The sequence below is a fragment of the Ictalurus furcatus genome, chromosome 11 (assembly GCF_023375685.1).
Source record: "Ictalurus furcatus strain D&B chromosome 11, Billie_1.0, whole genome shotgun sequence".
Taxonomy (NCBI): Eukaryota; Metazoa; Chordata; class Actinopteri; order Siluriformes; family Ictaluridae; genus Ictalurus; species Ictalurus furcatus.
In genome coordinates this window covers 23,846,591-23,868,317 of record NC_071265.1, presented here as the reverse complement: position 1 = coordinate 23,868,317, position 21,727 = coordinate 23,846,591, and the positions used below count along the sequence as shown (strand labels likewise).

Below are 21,727 nucleotides of genomic sequence, written 5' to 3'. Positions count from 1 at the left end.
TCATGTAAATTAGGTCTTAAAATAGTTTGACAAATCTTCCTTAATATGTATAAATAATTACAAGTACAGTTTCTGAAAAAATGTACTGTTACTAGAAGCAGTGCGTGGTGTACAGCCACAGCCCCACATACAAGACCTGAGGCTAGACAGAAGTGTAATTGAATTTGAGAATGTTAAAGTTAATAAATACACAGAAGAATGCAGGAAATATATTTATGTTTCTATTAATGTTAATTTTTGTAAAAAAAAAAAAATAATAATAATAAAAAGAAATAAATAAATAAAAAATTAAAGGTTTGATACATTACAAATATTTCATTAAATGGTTGCTGTCTATCTGTCAGTCGCTTTATCCCCCTCCAAAATCTGATTTACCTGTATGACCTTAAACCAAAGTAAAAAACAATGAGTTTAAAAGGTAATAATGCCATATAACAAGAGATGACATTGGTCTGATGCCCAGGATTGCTATTACGCCAATACCAGCAAAAAATTGTGGTTTGGATATTGGAGGAAAGAGATGGAATTCGATCTAATCCTGTTACAAATGAAAAAGAATGAAATTGGATTTGGAAATATTTATATATAAAGTTTGTCTTTTGATTGTATTTTTTTTTGTTTAGATTTTGTTATACGTATAATTTTATTATATTTATTCTTTTCTGCCATGTAAGTGTTTTTTGTGATCAAAAGGTTAAACAATAAAGACAATGTTTCACAGCCTTCTTTGCTCATATTTACCAAGGGCACCAATATTAGTGGAGGGCACTGTACATCACATACTCTTACTCAGCCCAATAATGCAGTTCCACCAGCTCAGCAATTTCTACCTCAGATAAAATCTACAGACAGCTTATTTACTTCATTTAAGCTTCTGTGCTATTGTTTTATTTATTTATTTATTTTTTGCTGTTTCCTGTTATAATGTCCTACTGCTATCACTACTAACTCTACTCCAAGTAAAACAGTTGCAGAAGTGTCATTTGTGTTAAGAGTTGTTTTCACTTGGCCACCACACGAGGGCAGACTAGAATTGTATTTCAAACATGGGAGCGTAATCCAGTCTGTAAGTAATGTAGGTAAGAAAGAAAAAAGAAAAGAAACCCTCATAGAATGTGTAATGGTTTTAACGGTTATAATGGGAATTCTATTGGTTTTAATGGATACTGTAAATACACCTGTGGGTCTCTACTGGTAATTTGTTGCATTCTATTGGTGCCATGTTATGTCTAGTGGATACCATTAAGGACCAGAATTGGTTAATGGTTAGCTGATGGTTTCTGGTGATATTTGAAGTGGAAACCATTACAATTTCTTTGATGATTTCTATTGATCTGTTTTTCAGCAGGGACGTTTTTTGATAGGTATTGAATTATGGTTACTTTTTGTCTATTTATGGCAGGGAAGCACTACTGCTAAATTGTTTGTTTTGTTTATGATCTGCCAATTATGATGAATCACAAATAACCTTATTTACTAAATATAATAATGTACTTAATAATATACTGTACATTTATCTTGATGCTGGTGTCAGACCACAAGAAGGACCAGAAGGTTAAACCTAAACTTTTCAAATGGTACAGAATGTTTTTAGACTTGCACAAATGCTGGGTCCAAATTAAAACATATTTATCAAAATGTCATCAAAATGGAAGCCATCATGAGCACTATTTCAGTGAAGTTCCACTTGTGTGTGTGTGTGGGAAGAAAAAGAAGAAGACAAATCTTTACATACTAATCTGTTCCTGCAAGCAGCTCTGCTGAATCAGCACAGAATGCAGTCTACAATATAATCATTTGAATTTGCATTAACCCAAATGATTTGCAGTCATTTAATCCTGCCATTATTTGGAATAATCTTACTCTGACTTCAGTGTATCACTTTTAGCACTGAAAGCTATTCTAATCCATTTCTGATGGATCTTGTTTTCTTTCTTCCTTTCTTCCATTTTCAATATAAAAAATGTCAATAACCTATAACTCATTTACTGGGCTTTCAGGCTATTATTATATTTGGACCATACTCCTTGAGTAAAGGGTGTTTTTTGCACTGCACAATAGGTTAAACAAAACATCTTTATTTCCAGTTTTTACATTGATTTTGTGGGCAAACAGTAATACGTGAATAAAGCAGTAATGTGTGTGATTCATTCGGGATAAAAAAAATGTGGAATTTAATGTGACTCTTACTAACATTACTTCATCAATAGGCCAGACAGCTTTTCAGTGCCAGACCGTTTTGGTGCAGATGTTAATTGATGTTAATGTTGTCAGACCTCTGTGGTTTGACCACAAAACATCTCTAGCCTGGTTTGTTCTTATTGCTTGCTGTACTTGTTTATGATTTATTTAGGCTCTCTGTCTTCAGGTAAAGATAGACAAATCAAGAAACCATCCACATATTTTAATGTAAAAAAAAAAAAAATGAACAGTGTCATGTAAATGAGTTCTCAATTTCTTTTCAAAAACTTATTTTTCGTCTGCCTCGTGCACAGAATTTTAGATGTAGAGTTTTGAGTTTTCGTAATGACTTCTCAATCAAATGCCTTCCACTTTTTGACATAGACACTGCTTGAGCAAAACCATGAAAAAAAGCAAGTAAATAGTCAACTGGTCATGCATCACTCTGAGGTCAGGCTATAAATTAACACGGTTTGCAATTAGCACCTATGTTAATGGATTCACTATGACTGGCAGTAAATTTTTCATGTGATGGGGAGCAGAAAAGACTTGAATCAATTAGATGAAATGGATGTGGCCTAAATCTGTCAGACACAGGGGCAGGAGGGACACTAAGAGAGTCTCAAAATGAGTCTTTCCCTAGTGTGTGTTGAAGGTGATGGTTTTGTGGTTGCTTGTGTGCTTATAACTGTATACATTGTGTCTCATTGCATTGTTGATTTACAAATTGGTGCATTTCTGTGTATTATGGCTTCTAAGGTAGCAAACACTCTTCTCTATTATTGGTACATACACTGAGTCTAACTTATGTAGTTTTGAGAATTCATGATGATTTAAGGCAAGGCAGTATTTTCTGCAGATCGGATGTGAAAGATGTGTTAATGTGCTATAATTCCAAGCTTTTAAAGCTCTTTAGTCCTGTTCAGTGAATATTTCATGAATTATGCTCAGCTGAATAGTTTCTTAATTGTGGCAGTTAGTAAACAGTATCAAAAATCTCCCTAAAATACAGAGTCTGAAACAAATAGGTTCCATTGCTTTAGGGTGCGCCAGAATTTTAGACCTGTCCAGAGAGACATTACCAGAGAGTGTGGGGATGGTGTGTGTCAGCCTCATTAGTGTACATGTCTTTGGCTTAATTTATCATACAAAGGATAAGTGAACAAAAGGACAGAAGTATTTCACAACATATACATAGACATATAGGAGACAGTAGCAAACAATACAAAGAGGTTTTCTCGCTAAATTATTTAGTAAATACAATCCCTTTAAAATAAATATTTTATACTATGCAAAACTAAGAGATTCGCATAATTTATTCCATTCTCTACTTCCATCGACTAGAAAGTATTTTAAAAATATACATTTACAATTCTTCACCCCACCCACACCAAAGTCTATTGTAATCCACAACTGCTGAAGTATCTAACTATCATTTAGAAGAGTATGTGACTCCCAGCATTGTTCTTTTATACAATCAGCAACATCAAATTTTCTATTGTCATTTCGAAATGCTGTAAAAAGTGTTTTCAGTGCTGTCCTATCAGTTTCGGAAACAGTGGTTTGTGCTCCATGTTGATAAATATCAGTCCACCAACTGAAGAGCATGGCTTCAACAAATGCTGTAGACGATGCATTTGTGTTTTATAAGCATTTGAGGAGGAATTCCACAATCACATTCATACATTCATTTAAAAAAAAAAAGGTAAAACAAACAAATTGAGCTGAATGCATAATCGAATAAGTAAAACAGACAACACGTTACTTCCTCAAGAGTGGGTTGTAACATGATTTGACCAAAGACAGCAAATCACAGTGCCTGTATCCTCTGAAATCACTCCGCTTGCATATCTCTTCAGAGGAAGGTTTATGAAAGTTTGGGTTAAAATGACGGGAAAAACGAAGGATGTGTTTACACAAGACAGTATGTCTTTTACATGTTGTCAGTTGTTAACATATTCCTTTATCATTTTGGTTTCTCTTGCTCATTCTTATACATGCAAACCCTTTTTTGGTTAAATACACATACCTGCAACATGTACTGGTACATCACATACAGCTCTTACTGTTGGTACATAAAACTAAGGCCTGTTTTGAGGAAAAAATCATACTTAGAAAAATGGCTCTTTGCACTAAATGGCTTTAGTAAATGTCTAATTCTACAATTTGTGTTTGGAGGCTATTTGGGCTGGATTTCATTTCAACCATCAACCATGTCGATCAACAATATCCTTGAACTGCATTTTGGCTGGATGTTTCTGTAATTCCAACAGTTTGCTAAAAGTTTCTCCTATCACATCTACTCGGTATTTATTCTGTCCATGTAAAGCATTCTTACGGTTTGTGTAGATTTAGAATAATGCTAGTTAATTTATAGTAATCAACTTTCTATACTTCCAGTTGTTATAGGCTACATTCCCTGTTTTAATTATTTTCACTTATTGTTTTAGAGTGTCCTCTGTCTCCTGAAATCATATGATTCTCTTGTCCCTTTGAATGTCCCTCCAAGGAGAACAGACTGTTTTGGCCCAGCATTCTCTGAGACAAATCAAGGTGGTTTGCGCCTCTTTGGTAAGAACTGTTGCTGAGCTTGGGGCTTGTATTACCTAACAGACATTCAGAAGGACTAGAACCTTGTCCATCATGAAGGTGGTCATCATCATCTGTATCTGCATCAATGTACTTGCTGATTGATGCATCATGAAATGTGAAAACTGTTGGTACAAGTGTCTCAGGAGTCTTGGGTGGAGTCTTGCTGCTGGCAGTAGTATAGACAGATACTTCTGGACTCATAATGGACCGATCAGAACTTTCTGAGAGCACAGCAGTGCCTCCCCCCTGAGCTGAACCTGCAGTAGGACCTGTGGTTTCTCCTGAGAAGAAGTTGACCTTGAGAGACCTTGTTTTCAGAGGGTTGCTGATGCGAAGACCACGAGGACTGTCAGAGAATAATGTTCGTCCAGGCTTGAGTGGACCAACAGGCTTCTTCATAGTCTCGTACTCAAGGGTTGTCTCGAGTCCCGGATTGACACTGACTCGGCTAGGCTGATTTGAGATGGGACTGTGTGAAAATCTTGAGCTTTCCAGAAAGTCTGTAGCACAACTGATGAAGCTGTCAATACTTGACATGCTTCTCATATCCATCACGCCTTCTGTTGTGGTGGGCGTTTGATTAACAGTAATGCTTCTCATTTCCAATTCATCTCTTCTCTTTGACAATTTTGACATATTACCTTGTTCCTTACTGTTCAGGTTGGGCTGGGACTGGGTCTTGGCCATTTTGCTGTACATCTCCTCCAGCCTCTGGACATTAAGATGTTGTGGACTGCTTGGGCTGGTGGCTCTAACTAGAGATTCTTGCTCCTTCCCAGTGAAAGACTTATTGGAACTGGTTTCTGAGATAGTGTGCTTAGGTGTCCATTTCCAGCGGGTGGGTGACATGTGACAGTTGTCCTGCACTTTGTCTGTCTTTGCCATGTTTTCTTCTGTCTTCTCCATCACTACTACATCCATTAGTTCTGCGTTTCGAACAAATGCATCCTTTATATTCATAGATACTATACTGCCATTTCTCTTAGCTCGTTCCAAAGCCTCACGCCTTTTGATGGCTTTCTCTTGTCTTTTCTGTTCCTTATAGAATTCAGAGAAGTTGTTTACAATTATAGGAATGGGTAGGGCAATGACTAGCACTCCTGCAATGCAACAAAGTCCCCCAACAATCTTTCCTAATAAAGTCTTGGGGTAAATATCTCCGTAACCCACAGTTGTCATGGTAATGGTGGCCCACCAGAAGGAAGCTGGGATGCTCTTGAATTTTGTGTCATCTTCATCTTTTTCTGCAAAGAAGACCAAACTAGAGAATATCATGATGCCCATGGCTAAGAAGAGGATTAGCAGACCCAGTTCATTGTAACTGCGACGTAATGTGAAGCCGAGTGACTGTAGCCCAGTCGAGTGGCGAGCCAGTTTGAGGATTCTTAAAATTCGCATAATCCGAAAGATCTGCACCACTCGACGTACATTCTGGAACTGCAGTACACTCTTGTTGGACTCAGTCAGGAAGATGGTAACATAGTATGGAAGAATGGCTAGCAGATCAATGACATTCAATGGGCCTTTGAAAAACTTCCATTTATTGGGTGAGGAGAGGAAGCGAAGAAGATATTCCATGGTAAACCAAGCGATACAGACTGCTTCTACATGGGCTAACTGAGGGTTGTCTGTTGCTTGCCCAAACTCGTCTATATCCTGAAGCTCTGGGAGGGTGTTGAGAGATAAAGCAATGGTTGAGAGAACAATAAACAGGATTGAGATGATGGCCAGAACCTGTGAAAACACAAACAAACCCAGAAAATGTCAGTCATATAAAAAACAGACCATGAAACAATAGAAAAGACTATGAAAAGTGGCTCAGCAGTTAAGGTTCTGAATGAATGGTAATAATTTTAATAACTTTGCTTGTGCTTTTCTCATTTGTTAGTCACTTTGGATAAAAGCGTCTGCTAAGTGAATAAATGTAATGTAATGTAAATGTAATAATTGTTCAAATTTGGAGCAAGGCCCATAACATTCAATTGCCCATCTACATGCCTGGACCGGATCATACCCCAGTTATAAGTCACTTGGGCAAAAGTGTCTGTCAAATAAGTACAAATAAATGCAGCACTGAATATGAAAATAAGAATTTCAAAGAATCAACTTGGCAAACAATTTGCAAAAAAATTGCAGTCTAGCATGCTGACCAGAACAAGTAAGGCCCTCAATGTTTCAAGATCTGATTGCATCTGCTTAAGTGGTGATGTAAAATTTCCTTTCAAATCAGCATGGAATGACCTAATAAGGTAAGTCTTTTTCTGAAGCTGATGTTTGGGACATAATTCTCTTATTGAGCTAATTATTGTTTTCCTTTTTGTATAGAGTTATGGCAATCCAAAAAATTTAGACTATCAACACATAAATAAATAAATAAATAAATAAATAAATAATACAAAAAAAAAACCACAAAAAAAACCCCAGAAACAATGTGGTAATACCACATTATACACTACAATTACAATCAAAATTATACAACCCCTACTGCAAAACAGGTTTATTGTTTGCAATGAACAAATCAAACAAAAGCAATTGAAATAGTTCGACACAACAAATGCTTCAAGTGGTTTCCCCAAATTCAACTGAAAATGCAACTTATAATGACAGTTAACTTATAATCCGGTTTCAAAATTATTCAACCCCCCGAATAGAATCCCTCACAACAGCACAAATATGCAAAACAGCTGTTGTCTCAAGCACACCTGATGCAACTAATCAATGGCTTCATTAGTTGCACCAGGTGTGCTTGAGCTGGAACACATGAGATACCTGAACTGGCTAGGGGCAGAAAATGTATCAGCTCTTTTGAGAAGGCTTTACACCATATTTTTTTGGAATATGGTTGTGCAGATTTGTGCTCATTCACCCTTAAGTGCACAGGGGTTTGAGCAATGATGTGAAGATGAGAAGATGCGATGAGAAGACCTGGCACAAAGGTGGTGTTCCGATTCATCCCAAAGGTGTTCAGTGGGGTTGAAGTTAGGGTTCCATGCAGGCCATCTGAGTTCATCCACACCAACCTTGATAAACCATGTCTATATGGATCTCACTTTGTGCACAGGGACACTGTCATGCTGGAACATGTTTAGGTTGGGCCACTTAGTTTCAGTTAAAGTAAATCTTAATGCTACAGTATACAAAGACATCCTAGACAATTATTTATTTCCAATTTTAAGGCAACAGTTTGGGGAAGACCCATATATGGGTGTTATGGTCAGGTGTCCACATACTTTTAGTCACATAGTGTAACAGTACAAAACCTACTGATGTACCCAACTTTTACTCACATTTCATGTAAAGAAGTGTTCCAAAACATTGACTTGCCAAGAAACATTGTCATACAAGTGTAGCTGACCAGTCACAGTGGCAGATATACACTGCCAATGAAAATCCCATTCAAAAAGAGTCTTACAAAATAAATCCATAGCCGACATATTCTGACGTGTTGTTTCCATGGTAACCAGCACAGAGCATACTGTGTGTGTGTGTGTGTGTGAATGACAGTAAGAGTGCAGAGCTTTGGAAGTGGCACTAGGATGATTGGATGAGGGAGATGGAACTTGTTTGTGGTGACAGCAGCAGGCTGTGATTGTTGAGAGGCACTGTCTCTTCAGAACAACGCTGTGATACAGGCTCTCTCTGTTCCTCTCTTTCTCCTCCCTGTTTGACTTGGTCTTATAGTTGTTCTTTCTACTCTTTTCACTCTTTGCTTTTCTTTTACATATGCCATGTTCCCACTCTCTTTCTTTCACTCCTCTGTTTTCATTGTAGTCAGAGACAACTCACTCTGCTAGGCTTTGGTGAAGAAATCTTCACAGAGATGCTAGCATGGCTAACGCTCGAGCTCAGAGTGGGCACTATTATGCTTGATGCATGTACCATTAACCTGGATCTGTTTTGAAAGCTCAGAGATAAACAGAGAGAGCAACAACTCTGTGAAAAACTATGTGTAAACACTATGAACAGATACAGCTATATAAAATATACACCATAGCATGATTTTAAGGATTTTTTTTTATTTTTATATTTTTAGGTTTAGCTGTCTAGGTGTAAATATCTATCACAGCATGTAGACCTCATTATCAAAGTCAATGACTATAAACAATTTTAAATAATGTAAAAACATTATTTAAAAGTAATATTTTAAATATTGGGCATATGGTGGCTTAGTGGTTAGCACGTTTGCCTCACACCTCCAGGGTTGGTGGTTCAATTTCCGACGCTGTACCCGTCGGAATGTACGGGTACAATCAATTCAAAGTACCCCACGTTGTACCCGATGCTCCCTGGGTTAGGCTCCAGGTTCCCCGTGATCCTGTAGGATAAGCAGTATACAAAATGGATGGATGTCCAATATCCATTTTAAATGCCTGCCTTTGGGTTCTTTGTCATATTAAGATATATTTTTTTGACCTCTTCCGCCTTCTATACACAACATGCATTTAAATATCATGGCATTTGATATTCAGTAATATTGTAGCTGGATTCAGTTCACTTTTGCATGCATTTGATCTAATTTTTTCTACATTACATGGAACAGGGAGTTAGTGTTTCACTATAATAAAATCATGTGCTAATGTGGCATGACATACAGATGTGACACATGGCAGTTGTAGTCAGTCTGACACGTGAAGTGCACACAGGTCAGAGGGATATGATCCTAGATGGAAATCATCTCATCATGTGCTTCATGAAGTGGAATCAGACACACACATGGTACACACATATCCATATGAACATCAAACTGGGGTCAATGCATCCAGCACGTGTCCAAATTCTAATTTCTAAAGTAAAATAAACTTTTTCTGCCTAGAGAGAATACCACTTTATTGGGGCCTGTGAGGAACAGGATAAGGCAAGCAGAGAAATGGGAATATTTCCAAGGTACTTTTCAGAGAGTGTGAGAGTCAGTGTAGTAGGTCACTAGAATATGCAGGAGCGGTGTTGAGAGATGCACCAGCGTCTCACAACACACACTCATCTACTTGAGGACTCAAGTGTGACCTTATACTGGAACTTTCTGGGTTCCATCTGTAGAACAAGGACTGCATTGTATAGTCAGTATACACACACACACCCAGACCTGAATATTTTATCTTCTTAAGGGGCTTCTCAGAAGAGCACTCAGAAGAGGGGTGTGTGTGTGTGTGTGTGTGACATTGAGAGGCACGTGAGGAGGTCACGTCCCTCCTCTCCCCCTTATCTTCCCCTTCTCTTTCCTTTATCTCAATGTCATCGCTATTTGAGAGTGGACATGAGCTCAGATTGGATTATGTTAATGTATTTTTTGCTAAATGACCTTTGCACTTTTATTGGCAAGTATGAATATTTAAAAGAAATGAAACAGTCTGTACAGGATTTAACTGAGTTTTTTTCTCGTTCAAAATTTGCAGTGCAGTTTCCTTTTTTGTGGAAAACTACCTGAATTGGTGAAATTGCAATTGCAAAAAATTTCGCAGTGTCTTTCGCAGTGATGTTGGTCGGTAAATGAGACCTTTTAGCTGTATTCACGTTCAATGCATGTGAATCGAGCAAGGCTTTTGCTGAATGCGCGTTGTAGTGATGTCACATGATGTGTCTTGGCCCAAATCTGCGGTAATTTTATTATTTATTTATTTTTACAAATTCCGGAGGGACTGATTAAATTGACAAATTGAAAATACTTTTTAAAATTGCTCTCACTCTCCATGAACTCTCCAGGCTGTTGTATTAGTCCATTTCCTGTTTCAGTGAGTAATAATATTGATGTTGTATACATGTAAAATCTCTTTGTCATCAATCATCATGTGGAATAACAGCTTTCAAAACAACACAAGAAAGTTGGTGAAAATACAAAAAGCAGTTACAAAGCTTATTATTAAATTATAATTAAAAAGTCTGGAAGAGTAAAGATTTTTTTTTGGTTTTTTTTGGTGTTGTAGCGTTCCAAAATCAACTATTAGATCCACCTCCATATGAACAATCCTTATTAAAGGCTGCATGTAAAAGGCACTTCATGCGAGCAACTCATAAAACTTTATTTAGAAGGCTCCATCACTGGAGCTACAATTGGAATCATTTTTATGACAATATTTTTGCACCAAAATTGTCATTCAAGAAATCACTGATGTTTGAAAAATGTGTTAAAATAAAACCAGAAATGCCTATATGCTTAAGCTTACATGATAACTCATTGCATGTACTCTTTTTCATATGAATGTGTCTGGGATTATCAGCTCTGTCTAGGCAGAAGTGGTGTTTGCATATTTGAACTTCAGAGAGCTTTCTGCGTCTATGAATCTTTGTTGTATAATTTCATATGAATAAGCAATATAATCACATGCTGCCTCCCAATTCACCTACTATCCATCCAAAATAGTATCCGAGATTAGAATTAGTGTGTCCCAAATGATAGTATGTTGAAATGAGAATCCCAATGGTACCCAGATGGTCTAAAATTTCTGGTAGAATTTCAAAGTGTGGATCGGTGGACACTTTTTCAGCTAATATTTCCCACAACTGAAATGCAACGAGGAGTTTGTTTACGGTGAAAGTGTGCGTAACTAGGCAACAACTTCCTCTTCCGTTACATGACGTGTTAATATGTCCCAGTACTTGCATACTCTTTTGCTGCACACTCAAAAGTATGTACATATGTATATTTTCTTCACAAAAAGGTACATACTTTTAGTGCATAGTATAAGTAGGCGAATCGGGATGCAGCAAAAAATGTCTAATAGATAGGATGGTGTCTCATATATTGCTGGTAAGGCTAATACATTATCAGTGCAAGGGGGCATATGTGGAGTACTTGTGTGATTAGCCCAGAAACAGCAAGAGAGATATAAAGCACAGATAAAGATATGCAATTCTTCTCCTGCAGGTAAGGCCTGAAATGAAGGGAAGTAAGGAGCCATGTGAAGATAGAGATACTACTGTATGGGATAGTGGGTGAGAGAAAGAGAGAAAGATAATCATGAAGGTAGTAATAAATGAGTGGAAACATCATGGCTACCTAGGGTAAAGGACGACAGAGGATAAATATAATAGGATTGCATTACTATTTAAAGCCGTCTTGAACAAAAAGTTTTCGCAGAGGATGCGACTGTCTCTGATCTTCAGTTACTGGGCTCAAGTGGTATTTTTCCTCTGTCTGTGTATATGTGTGTGTGTGTGTGTGTGTGTGTGTGTGTGTGTCTGTCTGTCTGTCTGTCTATATACAGCATGTTCCTCTCACCTTCACAGCTTTCTTGTCAGCAGGGGGTGAGTAGGGAATTCTCTTCCCGCTCTCTGATCTGCCCATGCTGTTTAGTTTTTAAAGAATCACAGATGGAAGGATCTAATCCTGTTACTTGTGCTTCAGTTGTCTACTTAATGGTATGTATTTTTCATTCTCTCTCCTGTTCCTTCTCTAGAAACAGTGGCGTAAAATTTTAAGCATGGCTTTCGATTCAACGAGGTTGTTTGGGTCACAAAAATAAAGCGTTTTATGAACAAAAGGACTCTCAGATGTACTTTAGCACATATTGTTATCACCAAGCAGTAAACACACACACACACACACACACACACACACACACACACAATAACGCAATCAAGGGAAGGCAGTTAGAGAGTTTTATTTTCACACTTTCTTCTTTTCCTCTCATCCTTTTAATCAATATTCTTTCTGGCCTCGACTGTAAAACAGGCATCAGCACTCACAAATGGCCTAGCTGTCTTTTTTTCAGACAGAGGGAGAGAGAGATTTACAGACTGAAAGACAGAAATGTGCTTTGGTGCAAAGGAGGATCCCACTGCAATGCTTTCATTAGTCTGGGAAAAAAGTAACCACACAGAGAGTAAACAGTGCTTCTGCATCACTATGAGACACTGTAATAATACCACCAAGGAAGAAAGCTGTCCTTGTCCACTCATTCCCTTACAAACCTTCGAAATAAATTAGGCACAACAGGGTTGAGCTTCTGTGGCCTCTATCTAGCATGGAAAGCCATTACTTTTAGATCTCTTTATTCATTATTTATTTATCTATCTACAGTGAAGGCCAGTCTAGGTCTCTGCTTGATTTACAGTAATTACTGGTAATATGACAGGAGTGGCCTTGATGATGAAACCTTGTTGCTTATTTGGTGGCGCTGTCTATATAGTAGGGTAAGATTAGAAAGCCTGTTAGTTACAGGTCTATATAAAACTTTGACATGATAGAACACGGGTACAGCAGACTTATGGTAACTCTGGTGTAGTGCACACACGCACTGCCTGTACTGCACTCACTGTAGTGCGTCCTCTCGCCTGCTTCACACATCTACATCCACCAGCTGGCCACAGTTGATGAGGTTGATGGGATTGTTAGCACCACAATCATTGCAGGTGACTGAGAGAATGTCCTGCCCTAATGGACTATTACTGTCGTCATACACACACACACACACACACACACACACACACACACACACACACACTGGTCTTTCGTCTCTGTGGAAGCAGTCAGTGGTGAGTAAGTGCAGCATAATTCTTCTAAAACTGTGACAGTGTGACAATGCTTCAGAAGTGACATTCCCATATCCAGCTGTGTGTAAAGATACATTCACACATACAGCGATTTTATCGCTGCAAGTCGCTGTACCATGACGTCGACAGTAGGCGTTCCTACTACTGGTTTCCATAGTAACATTTATCAGTGTGTGGCGCAACTAGCATTCCATTTTTCACAACAGTACAGTTTTCTTGCTGCTAAAATTAAACCAGGGTTGCCAGCTTTGGCTTCCTGGCTGGAGTGAGATTTATGAATCAAATTACCTTTCTTTGCTGTGTTGAAATAAGAATTATGGGACTAAAATGTGCATAACATCATACATCACTTTTTTCCCGTTTGACTTTTTTCCCATTTCTTCCTCACCATTCCCTTGTCTTTGGGCATTGCCATCGCTACTTTTCATGAAAGTCCCCATGAAATCAAAATTGTAGTTTTGTGGCTTTAAGTATGCATATGTTAGCCTTAAGGTTATCTATAAGTTAGTGTACTCCAAAACAATGACACAATTCTAAGATTATAGTATACGCATTCACAATTTAGAGTCTCTCTCTACCACCAATACGGAGCAACAATTTTGATGATATCATTCTGCACTTCAGCTTCTCATTAGATTTTCTGTCTAGTCAAATGCTCTCTAGTATCTGAAGTGTCCCGCCCCCAACATGATAAAAATCCATGGTATTAACTGTCAAGTACAGCTTAGCCTGGCTTGTTATCACAAACATGCATTACTGTACTGGTCACGTTTGTGCAAGCACAATTTCTATAATTTATAACAACAAGTCATTGCACATGGAGAATTGGTTCCAACATACCATATTAATTGTAAACCAGCTTTTTGACAAGAATGGGCAATTATACACTTGTAAATTAAGGCTATCCACAGTGACATACTAACATTAACCAAATCTTCAGTTGTGGATATTAATGATTTAAGTCCCCAACCTTTAGTAAATGGTCTTTCCATTTTTGATAAACATTTTAATAATAATTTTATAACAAACTCTATTATTGTCAGATACAATCCTCCATATAAATCAAGATGGCATACAGCAAAGGAAACTCTGAGAATGGCGTTAGAATGGCCCAGTCAATCCCTTGACTTGAATCCCATTGAACAAGATTTAAAGACAATATGTTTAGAAGAATGGGCCAAAATCACACCCGAATACTGCGGCCAATTAATTTCTTCATACAGGAAGCGTCTTGAAGCAGTCATTACAAACAAAGACTTCTCCACTAAGTATTAAATACATTTCAGTTAGCGTGTCCAATACTTTTTTCCTGTGTCATTCCTCTTTATTACACATAACTTCATTTATGGACTTTAATGTTTGTATTTTTTTAATATATATTTGCGGATTTCGTGAGTTAATACTGATGTCTGGTGAAAATTTCATGTGAATAGCGTCATAGGAAATATATTTACTGAAAAAAATATTGACGTGTTCAATACTTCAATAGTTCAATATTTCCCACACTGTACGTGCATGTGTGTGAAGTTGGTCTGTTGGTACCTTAATGGTTTGGAAGGCCTGAAGCCTCCTAAGCATCTGCATGTTCTCATTAGCAGGTAGATGGAGAGTCGAGCACCACAGTGGGCGTTTGGTGTGTGTATTTTTGTCCCTCTCTCATTATTGCTGTGCACCTCTCATTGCCTATGACAAAATCTGTGTTGATACTAATAGGGATTCTAATTTTACTTATCTGCTTTTCCCCAGAAATATTCTAGGGCACAGATTTAGTACCAGTTCCTCCTCTCCCCCTCTCCTCTCTTGAAGGTGAAGGTGCTTTCAAGACAGACCGCTAGGTTTGCCAGAGAATCTGGTATGGTTTGTCAATAAATGTGGCTAAGAATGGCCTATTTGCTGTCTTGATACCACACACCTGTTGTGTTATTTTGTTCAAATGTTTGTTCTCCCACTGAAATCTGATGCACAAAGGTACCGAGAGCCAATCCAATTGCAATCTTCAAGATCCTGAAGAGTATGGCCAAAAAAGAGTACAAAAGATATCAGATGCTCTGCATCTGATGAGTGGAGTGTCTGAGGCTTCTAGTTCATTCCTGTTGGTGAATACCCCAATCATGATAATGACCCTGGTTCACAGAATGCATAGTGATAAAGGTTGTTAAACTCCAGTTACCTCAAAAGGAGATCAGTAGATGACTGTCGTCTTATTTACTGCACACAAGGTACAAATTTAAACGGAAGCACAGTGGAACTCAGAAAGCTGTTCATCTGATCTCCCACAGGAAAATGACTCAATGCGCCTTTAATAAGCTCACTCAGACAGTCGTCCAAACAAACTGGATGAGAATTTGATAGCACACTAACTCTGCTGAGAACTGGTGGGAAATCTGGACAGACTATGAGGCTTTTCTCCAGACGCTAGGATTGCAAGTAAGCATACCACAGATGTAAGGATGAGTGGGCATACAATGAGCTGAGGTTGTGTGTAGTAGGCAGTTGGGTGGACCTGGAAATAAATAATACTAGGAGAGCAAATAAGGAGAAGGCAGCAATCTGGCTGAGGGATTTGTACTTTAAAATGTTGGTAGAATGCTCATGTAAGTTCCTATTAAAGCTTTGTATTTAGCCTGAAACCCTAATTTCAGCTCTTATCTGTACTGGTCTGCTGAGCTTCAAAATGCTGTTTGCTGTAGAAGCTACTAATCTTACTGTATAGACTGTATTTTATTCTTGTTTACAAGGTATTTGGAGGATTTATAATGATTTATTCCTATTCCGAGTGTTATATTTAATAGTCCGTAATTTCTATTCCTCATCAATGAAATCCTATAAAGTTACGACAAATTTAAATCCCATCTGTGGCTATTGTGCTCATATGATTATATAGTATTGTTTCTTTCCTGCTTGACTCAATGGCCAAACTAACTCATTATTACTCCAAAATCAGTGGTGGATTACATAAATACTTTAGACCAAATACTGTCAATCTATGGACCATGGCTCCACAGTTGGACATGGTATTACTATGTGAGAACCCAATTTAAATATAATAATTGACATGTTCTTAATTGCTTTTGCTAATTATGTTTTGCAAATATAAGTGACTCATTTTTAAGTCAAAAGGATATAAGAATGTCTGGCCTTTTCCTGTAATCAGAGATGGCACTACAGCAGTGCTTCCATTTTACTACAAGCAGGATCAAGTGACTGTCTCTTGTGCTTTATGCTCTTATCACTGACACTAAAAGGCGGTCAGGTGGCATAGCACAAGGTATTTCTGCATATCTCTGACCACACTGTAGTGCCCTTATTATTATGGATTTTCCCCATATTATATCAGAGTAAAATGATCCTGGCATCAGATGTGTTCCTTCAATGTGAGACTGACTGGATTTTTCAGAAATGTTTTTTTTTTTTTTATTTGTCTGGATTCAATTTTGTGTGCTGTACAGTATGTCTGTCTGTGGATTTTGAGACTGCTCCAACTCTGGCAAGCATAGTGCAGGGTTCCCTTGCTGGCATAAGAGTGTGTGAACACACTGACACAAAAAGATCACACCATCCCGCCTACCATCTCCTTGACAACCTGCTCAGAGCTCACCAGGTTATGATGACGGGGAATGCTCGTCTGCCACTAGCCTGGCACTTACATTACCTGCTTGTTTCTTCCACTGTTTTCCATAGACCTCTGTTTCCTACACTCCTTACCTACAGTCTTTCTGAGTCTGATTTGGCTTCCTTATCCATTTATTTATGTCTCATGTTTTGTCTTTTCAGCCTTTTTTTTTTGGCCTGATTCATTACTCCTAATTTTTACTCATGAGACATTTTCCTGCACATCACAGCCATTTAGAAGTCTTCTTCTTCTCTTTTGCCTAATATTTAGGAAATCTTATTTCATTTCGCCTTCATCTCCTAATTCTCCTTTTATAGTCAATAATCTTTTATAGTCAAATTTCCTGTTAGTACAATGATTAAAGGCCAGATCAGAGGAAGACACTGTCTAATTCATGTATACTACTCCATGGGCACTGATGACTCTCTCATTCAGGAAATCACTTGATGAAGCATATCCATGAAGAGACAACAGTCCTCGGTGCAATTAGTGACAGCAGTCCTCAGTGCAATTAAGGAAAACAGTCCTCTTTGCAATACATCCCTGCTCAATGCAAGAAAGGAGATACCATACGTTTGATCTTATGAGCTGTTGGTCTTATTTCTGAGCTAAATGACAACTCTGTTCCTATAGCACATTAAAGAAACAGTTTTATATGGAAGCTTGAAAACTCACACCTCTGAACATATGAATCATAGCACAGCTTTGAGTTTTGTACTCCCCATTGGGCTTGAAGTCTCCAGCCCAAATGCATCTATTTATGGTTTCGTAGCGTCTCCTATTCCAACTTGTTCTTTCGTATCCACATAATTGAGCATCACCAGGTAAAACAGATGGGGGCTTAATATAGAATAATAAGCAATAAGCATCTACACCATTGAGCCATAAACAGCCCACCTGGCAGTCTACACAGGAAGAACAGCTCCAGTGCCAGAGCTCCAAAAACATTTGGTGGGAGACTATATACAAAATTGTACTAGGTTGTAACTAATTTTGTTTGAGTGTGTAGTTTTAGTACTAGTAACTAAAACAAAACACTGAATTAGCTGCATTACTGCTGCCTTATGCCTTCAGTGCAAACAATCCTCAGGATACAGGGTCAAATTTAAACTTCCCCAACTGTTTTTCTCAAAGTCTTACAGTGTTAATTAGATGTTAGGCTAAATCACAGGTGATCGCAACATTTCAGACATACCAGCTGTCTAGAAAACACAGAAATGTGCACCAGTCTAAAAACACATGCACCAGTATGCTGTGTACAAGGCACATGAATTTTGACACAAATGTATACGAGTTTATTACATAAAGATTTAAATACAGAAACATGACACATGAATGCACACATATACTCCAATGACTCCTTTGATGTTATATGCTTGACAAATGTACACCCTCCCCCACCCCCTGAACTCAATAATTAATGTAAAGGAGATTACAGCAAGTTGGAGAGCCATAGCACTGTGGCTACATTTTGAGCTGTGATCACAGCTCACCAGGTTATGATGATGTTTAGAGAGGTGGAAATAGAGAGAGAGAGAGAGAGAGAGAGAGAGAAAGAGAGAGAGAGAGAGGCTTCTCTAAGGTCAGATTGATCCCCCCATATTGGTGTTCATCTTTCATCTGTTTGCAAGGGCTTGGAAGCTGAAGACAGATGTGATTTCAGGGATGGTCATTCACACTCAAAAGACTAAGCCGACTCACAAAAAGGGCATTGTTGATACTTTATTTGAAATCGTGAGAAACTTTGTAACATGAGTTTGTCTAGTAATATATGTACGCAGTTCTCAGTATTAAGGACTTTGTGTCTGGGTGGTACATAGTCACAAAGCACAGGAAGAGAAAGGAAGCTTTCAAAGCGACATTTGAAACTTTGTGTATTGGCTACATTGTAATGTATTGCAATGCAGTTTCTTGTGGTATGAAAATTTAGTGCTATTAGATATATACAGTATAATGATATACCACATTCCATGAAATTACTTTGACCTCTAGCAAATATTGATAATGATAATGAGAAAAATGTAGATGTAATCATTTTTGCGTTAACCTAATTGTGGTATGCAGTTATAGGCTGGTATAGTAGAGTATATTAACCGTCACTTTAGTTAATCATGATACAAAAGCTAAAGCGCCACCCAGCACCATAAAAAAAGAGAAATAAACATGGTCATCTCAGTAATTCTGACTTACTCCTTCTCTTGGTTATTAATCTACAGTTAGCTGGTTATACAGACGGACCTCATCCAAGCATGCAACATTTGTTCACCATTAGCTAGCCAGATCTGCTTGTGCTAATTATATAATGGTCTTTGATATTTATTTTCTGACCAAGCTGGCTAGTTTTATCTGGTGATAAGCAATATAGCTAGCTTATATTTTTTATATTATATTTTAAGTAATATAGCTAGCTTATATTTTTTATATTATATTTTAAATCTTCTAACTATGCCCTACTAATTTAAACTAGTCATGTTGCCAAATAAAGACCGAACAAGTTTTATAAGAACCTTTTTTGTGCTTCTAGCCAATCATTTAAAAAACAAAACAAACAAACAAATAAAAACCTTCTCTTCAAGACAAGCTCAGAAATAGGGAATGCTGTGCTTACTTCTATTTAAGGTTAGGTAGGCTGATGAGTTTGGTATTTTACAAATACAAATAGTTTGTGTATATTTATTTTTACATCTCTGGCAAAATGGTATGTTTATCATGACATTTATGATGCCTCTAACAATGGAAATTCTGTGAAAACTGTTTAACATGGTGTAAGTTATAGCTGACCCACATCTCTCCATAGACATTGCATTTCTCAAGTTCTGCTCAACATTATTGATACTCTGATACTAACAGCACATTTTAATTATTATATCCTTTGGAGAATTAATTTGCTCAAAGTGTAGAAAAAGGTCATGGTGCCAGTTTATGTGTTATATGGTAAGAAACAGGAAGCAGCTTAACAATATGTACTGAAATACCTAACCATGTAACAGACAAATGTTACTCTGTCACAGACATACAGATAAAAGAGCTTCAATCTGCCAATGCAATTTAGGAGGGTATATATTACCATAATAAAGTGCTGCAGGGATGATATATTTTTGTAGGCCAACTCAGAAGTTAGCATCACCCTGGTTGAATAGGATTTTTCCATTGGCTTTTAGACTACTGTAGAAAATAAGCTGTGTGACCAACAAAAGGTTATGATTCTTACACGTTTTGTTCATTAAGATAATCTTCACAAATGGACACGATGCCAGAAGTAAAATAAATTAAAAAAATTAATTTTAGGCTATAAACGAACTACACCACGGTCACATGACTTCAACATCAGCACCACTAAGATTCCGACAACTAATTTAAACTTTATTTTAAAAAACACTACAACTGGAAACTACTATAAATTGATAAATCTACAAGTTGGAAAGTTTGAGTTGGAATAGTTTGCAAGAGCGCGAGTATAAACACAGCGAGGCTGTAGTAGATGAATTCAGCGTGTTGACGTTTAATGTCCTTGAAAACCACTGTAGTCCCATTTAACCACTTGTTAGCATCCACCGTTTTCAAGACATTTAAAAGCTTAACAAAATCACGAGTGGGGTATTACTGATGTATTTTATGTCATAGTATAAAATGTGAAAATATCTTGAGCTTGTGTTAACCACAGACCTTATTTCAAGCATTTAACCAAAAACTCATTCAAAAAACCCATTGACTTTGGGGTGATGGAACCAGAAGTGCTTCAATGCTACCTCATTTCCAGGTTTTAGGACTGATTTTTACAGCACTTTATATTTAAGCAGGAAGCTGTGTTTTTCAACACACCAGATACATTGTTACAATGTATATAGGTCTATTTGTTTTATTTATTTATTTTATTTTTTGTCAGTCACAAATTACATGGTGACTGAAAATCTGAATCAGGTAAGGATTTGCTGCACTTATTTTATTGCAAATAGCTTTAGCAAGTTTGGGAAGAAGATAAAAATCCGTCAATAAAATAGTTAAGAGTCCAAGAACCCCTTTGTCATATACTTGCACAATACAACTGGCATAAGTTTCACCCAAAAAGGTGGATAAGCGTGTACAGATGGTAAGAATGGCTGGTCCTTTAGAGTAGTTGCAAGAACTAGAAGCGGAAAATGGTGAAAACACCAGAGTTGACTGTAAACATTTATATCAACTCTTTTTTGTACAAAATAAATAAATGAATAAAAATAAATAAATAAACATATAAATTGATTGGTAATGGCTTAGTGGTTAGCACGTTTGTCTCATACCGCTGGGGTTGGGGGTTCAATCCTGCCTCTGTTCTGTGTGCATGGACTTTGCATGTTCTCCCCGTGCTTCAGGGGTTTCCTCCAGGTACTCCAGTTTCCTCCCCCAGTTCAAAGACATATGTTGTAGGCTGATTGGCATCTCTAAATTGTCTGTAGTGCGTGAATGTGTGTGAGATTATGCCCTGCGATGGGTTGGTACCCTGTCCAGGGTGTCTTGCACCTTGTGCCCCGAGTCCCCTGGGATAGACTCCATGCTCCCCCACGGCCGTGTGTAGCATAAGCGATATGGGAAATGGATGGATAAATATATCAATTAATAAATAAAGATAAAAGTGATTAGCTCCATAAGAACCTTGTGGTACTCTCCCACCAAACATGACATGCACAAGTTACAGCACATTATAAAGTCTGCAGAAAAGTATTAATCCACCCACTCTTCCTGACCTGTTTAACACCAGAACCAGAAGGCATGCCAAGAAAATCCCTGCTGAACTCTTGCATGCCTGTCACTGCCTAATTAAAAGTCCTTCTCTCAGACGAGTGAGTCAGACAGATAAGGATCAAAAAAACCAGA

General features: G+C 37.6%; 1 protein-coding gene across 1 annotated transcript in view; it reads right to left on the bottom strand.

The window, feature by feature from the left end:
- Positions 1-1,377: 1,377 nt before the first annotated feature.
- Positions 1,378-21,727, bottom strand: part of LOC128614907 (potassium voltage-gated channel subfamily B member 1-like) — a 41,932-nt gene continuing 21,582 nt past the window's right edge. The window contains exon 2 of the mRNA XM_053636612.1: positions 1,378-6,507. Within this exon, the coding sequence (XP_053492587.1) occupies positions 4,606-6,507 (1,902 nt within the window). The 3' untranslated portion in view covers positions 1,378-4,605. The remainder of the gene's footprint in view (positions 6,508-21,727) is intronic.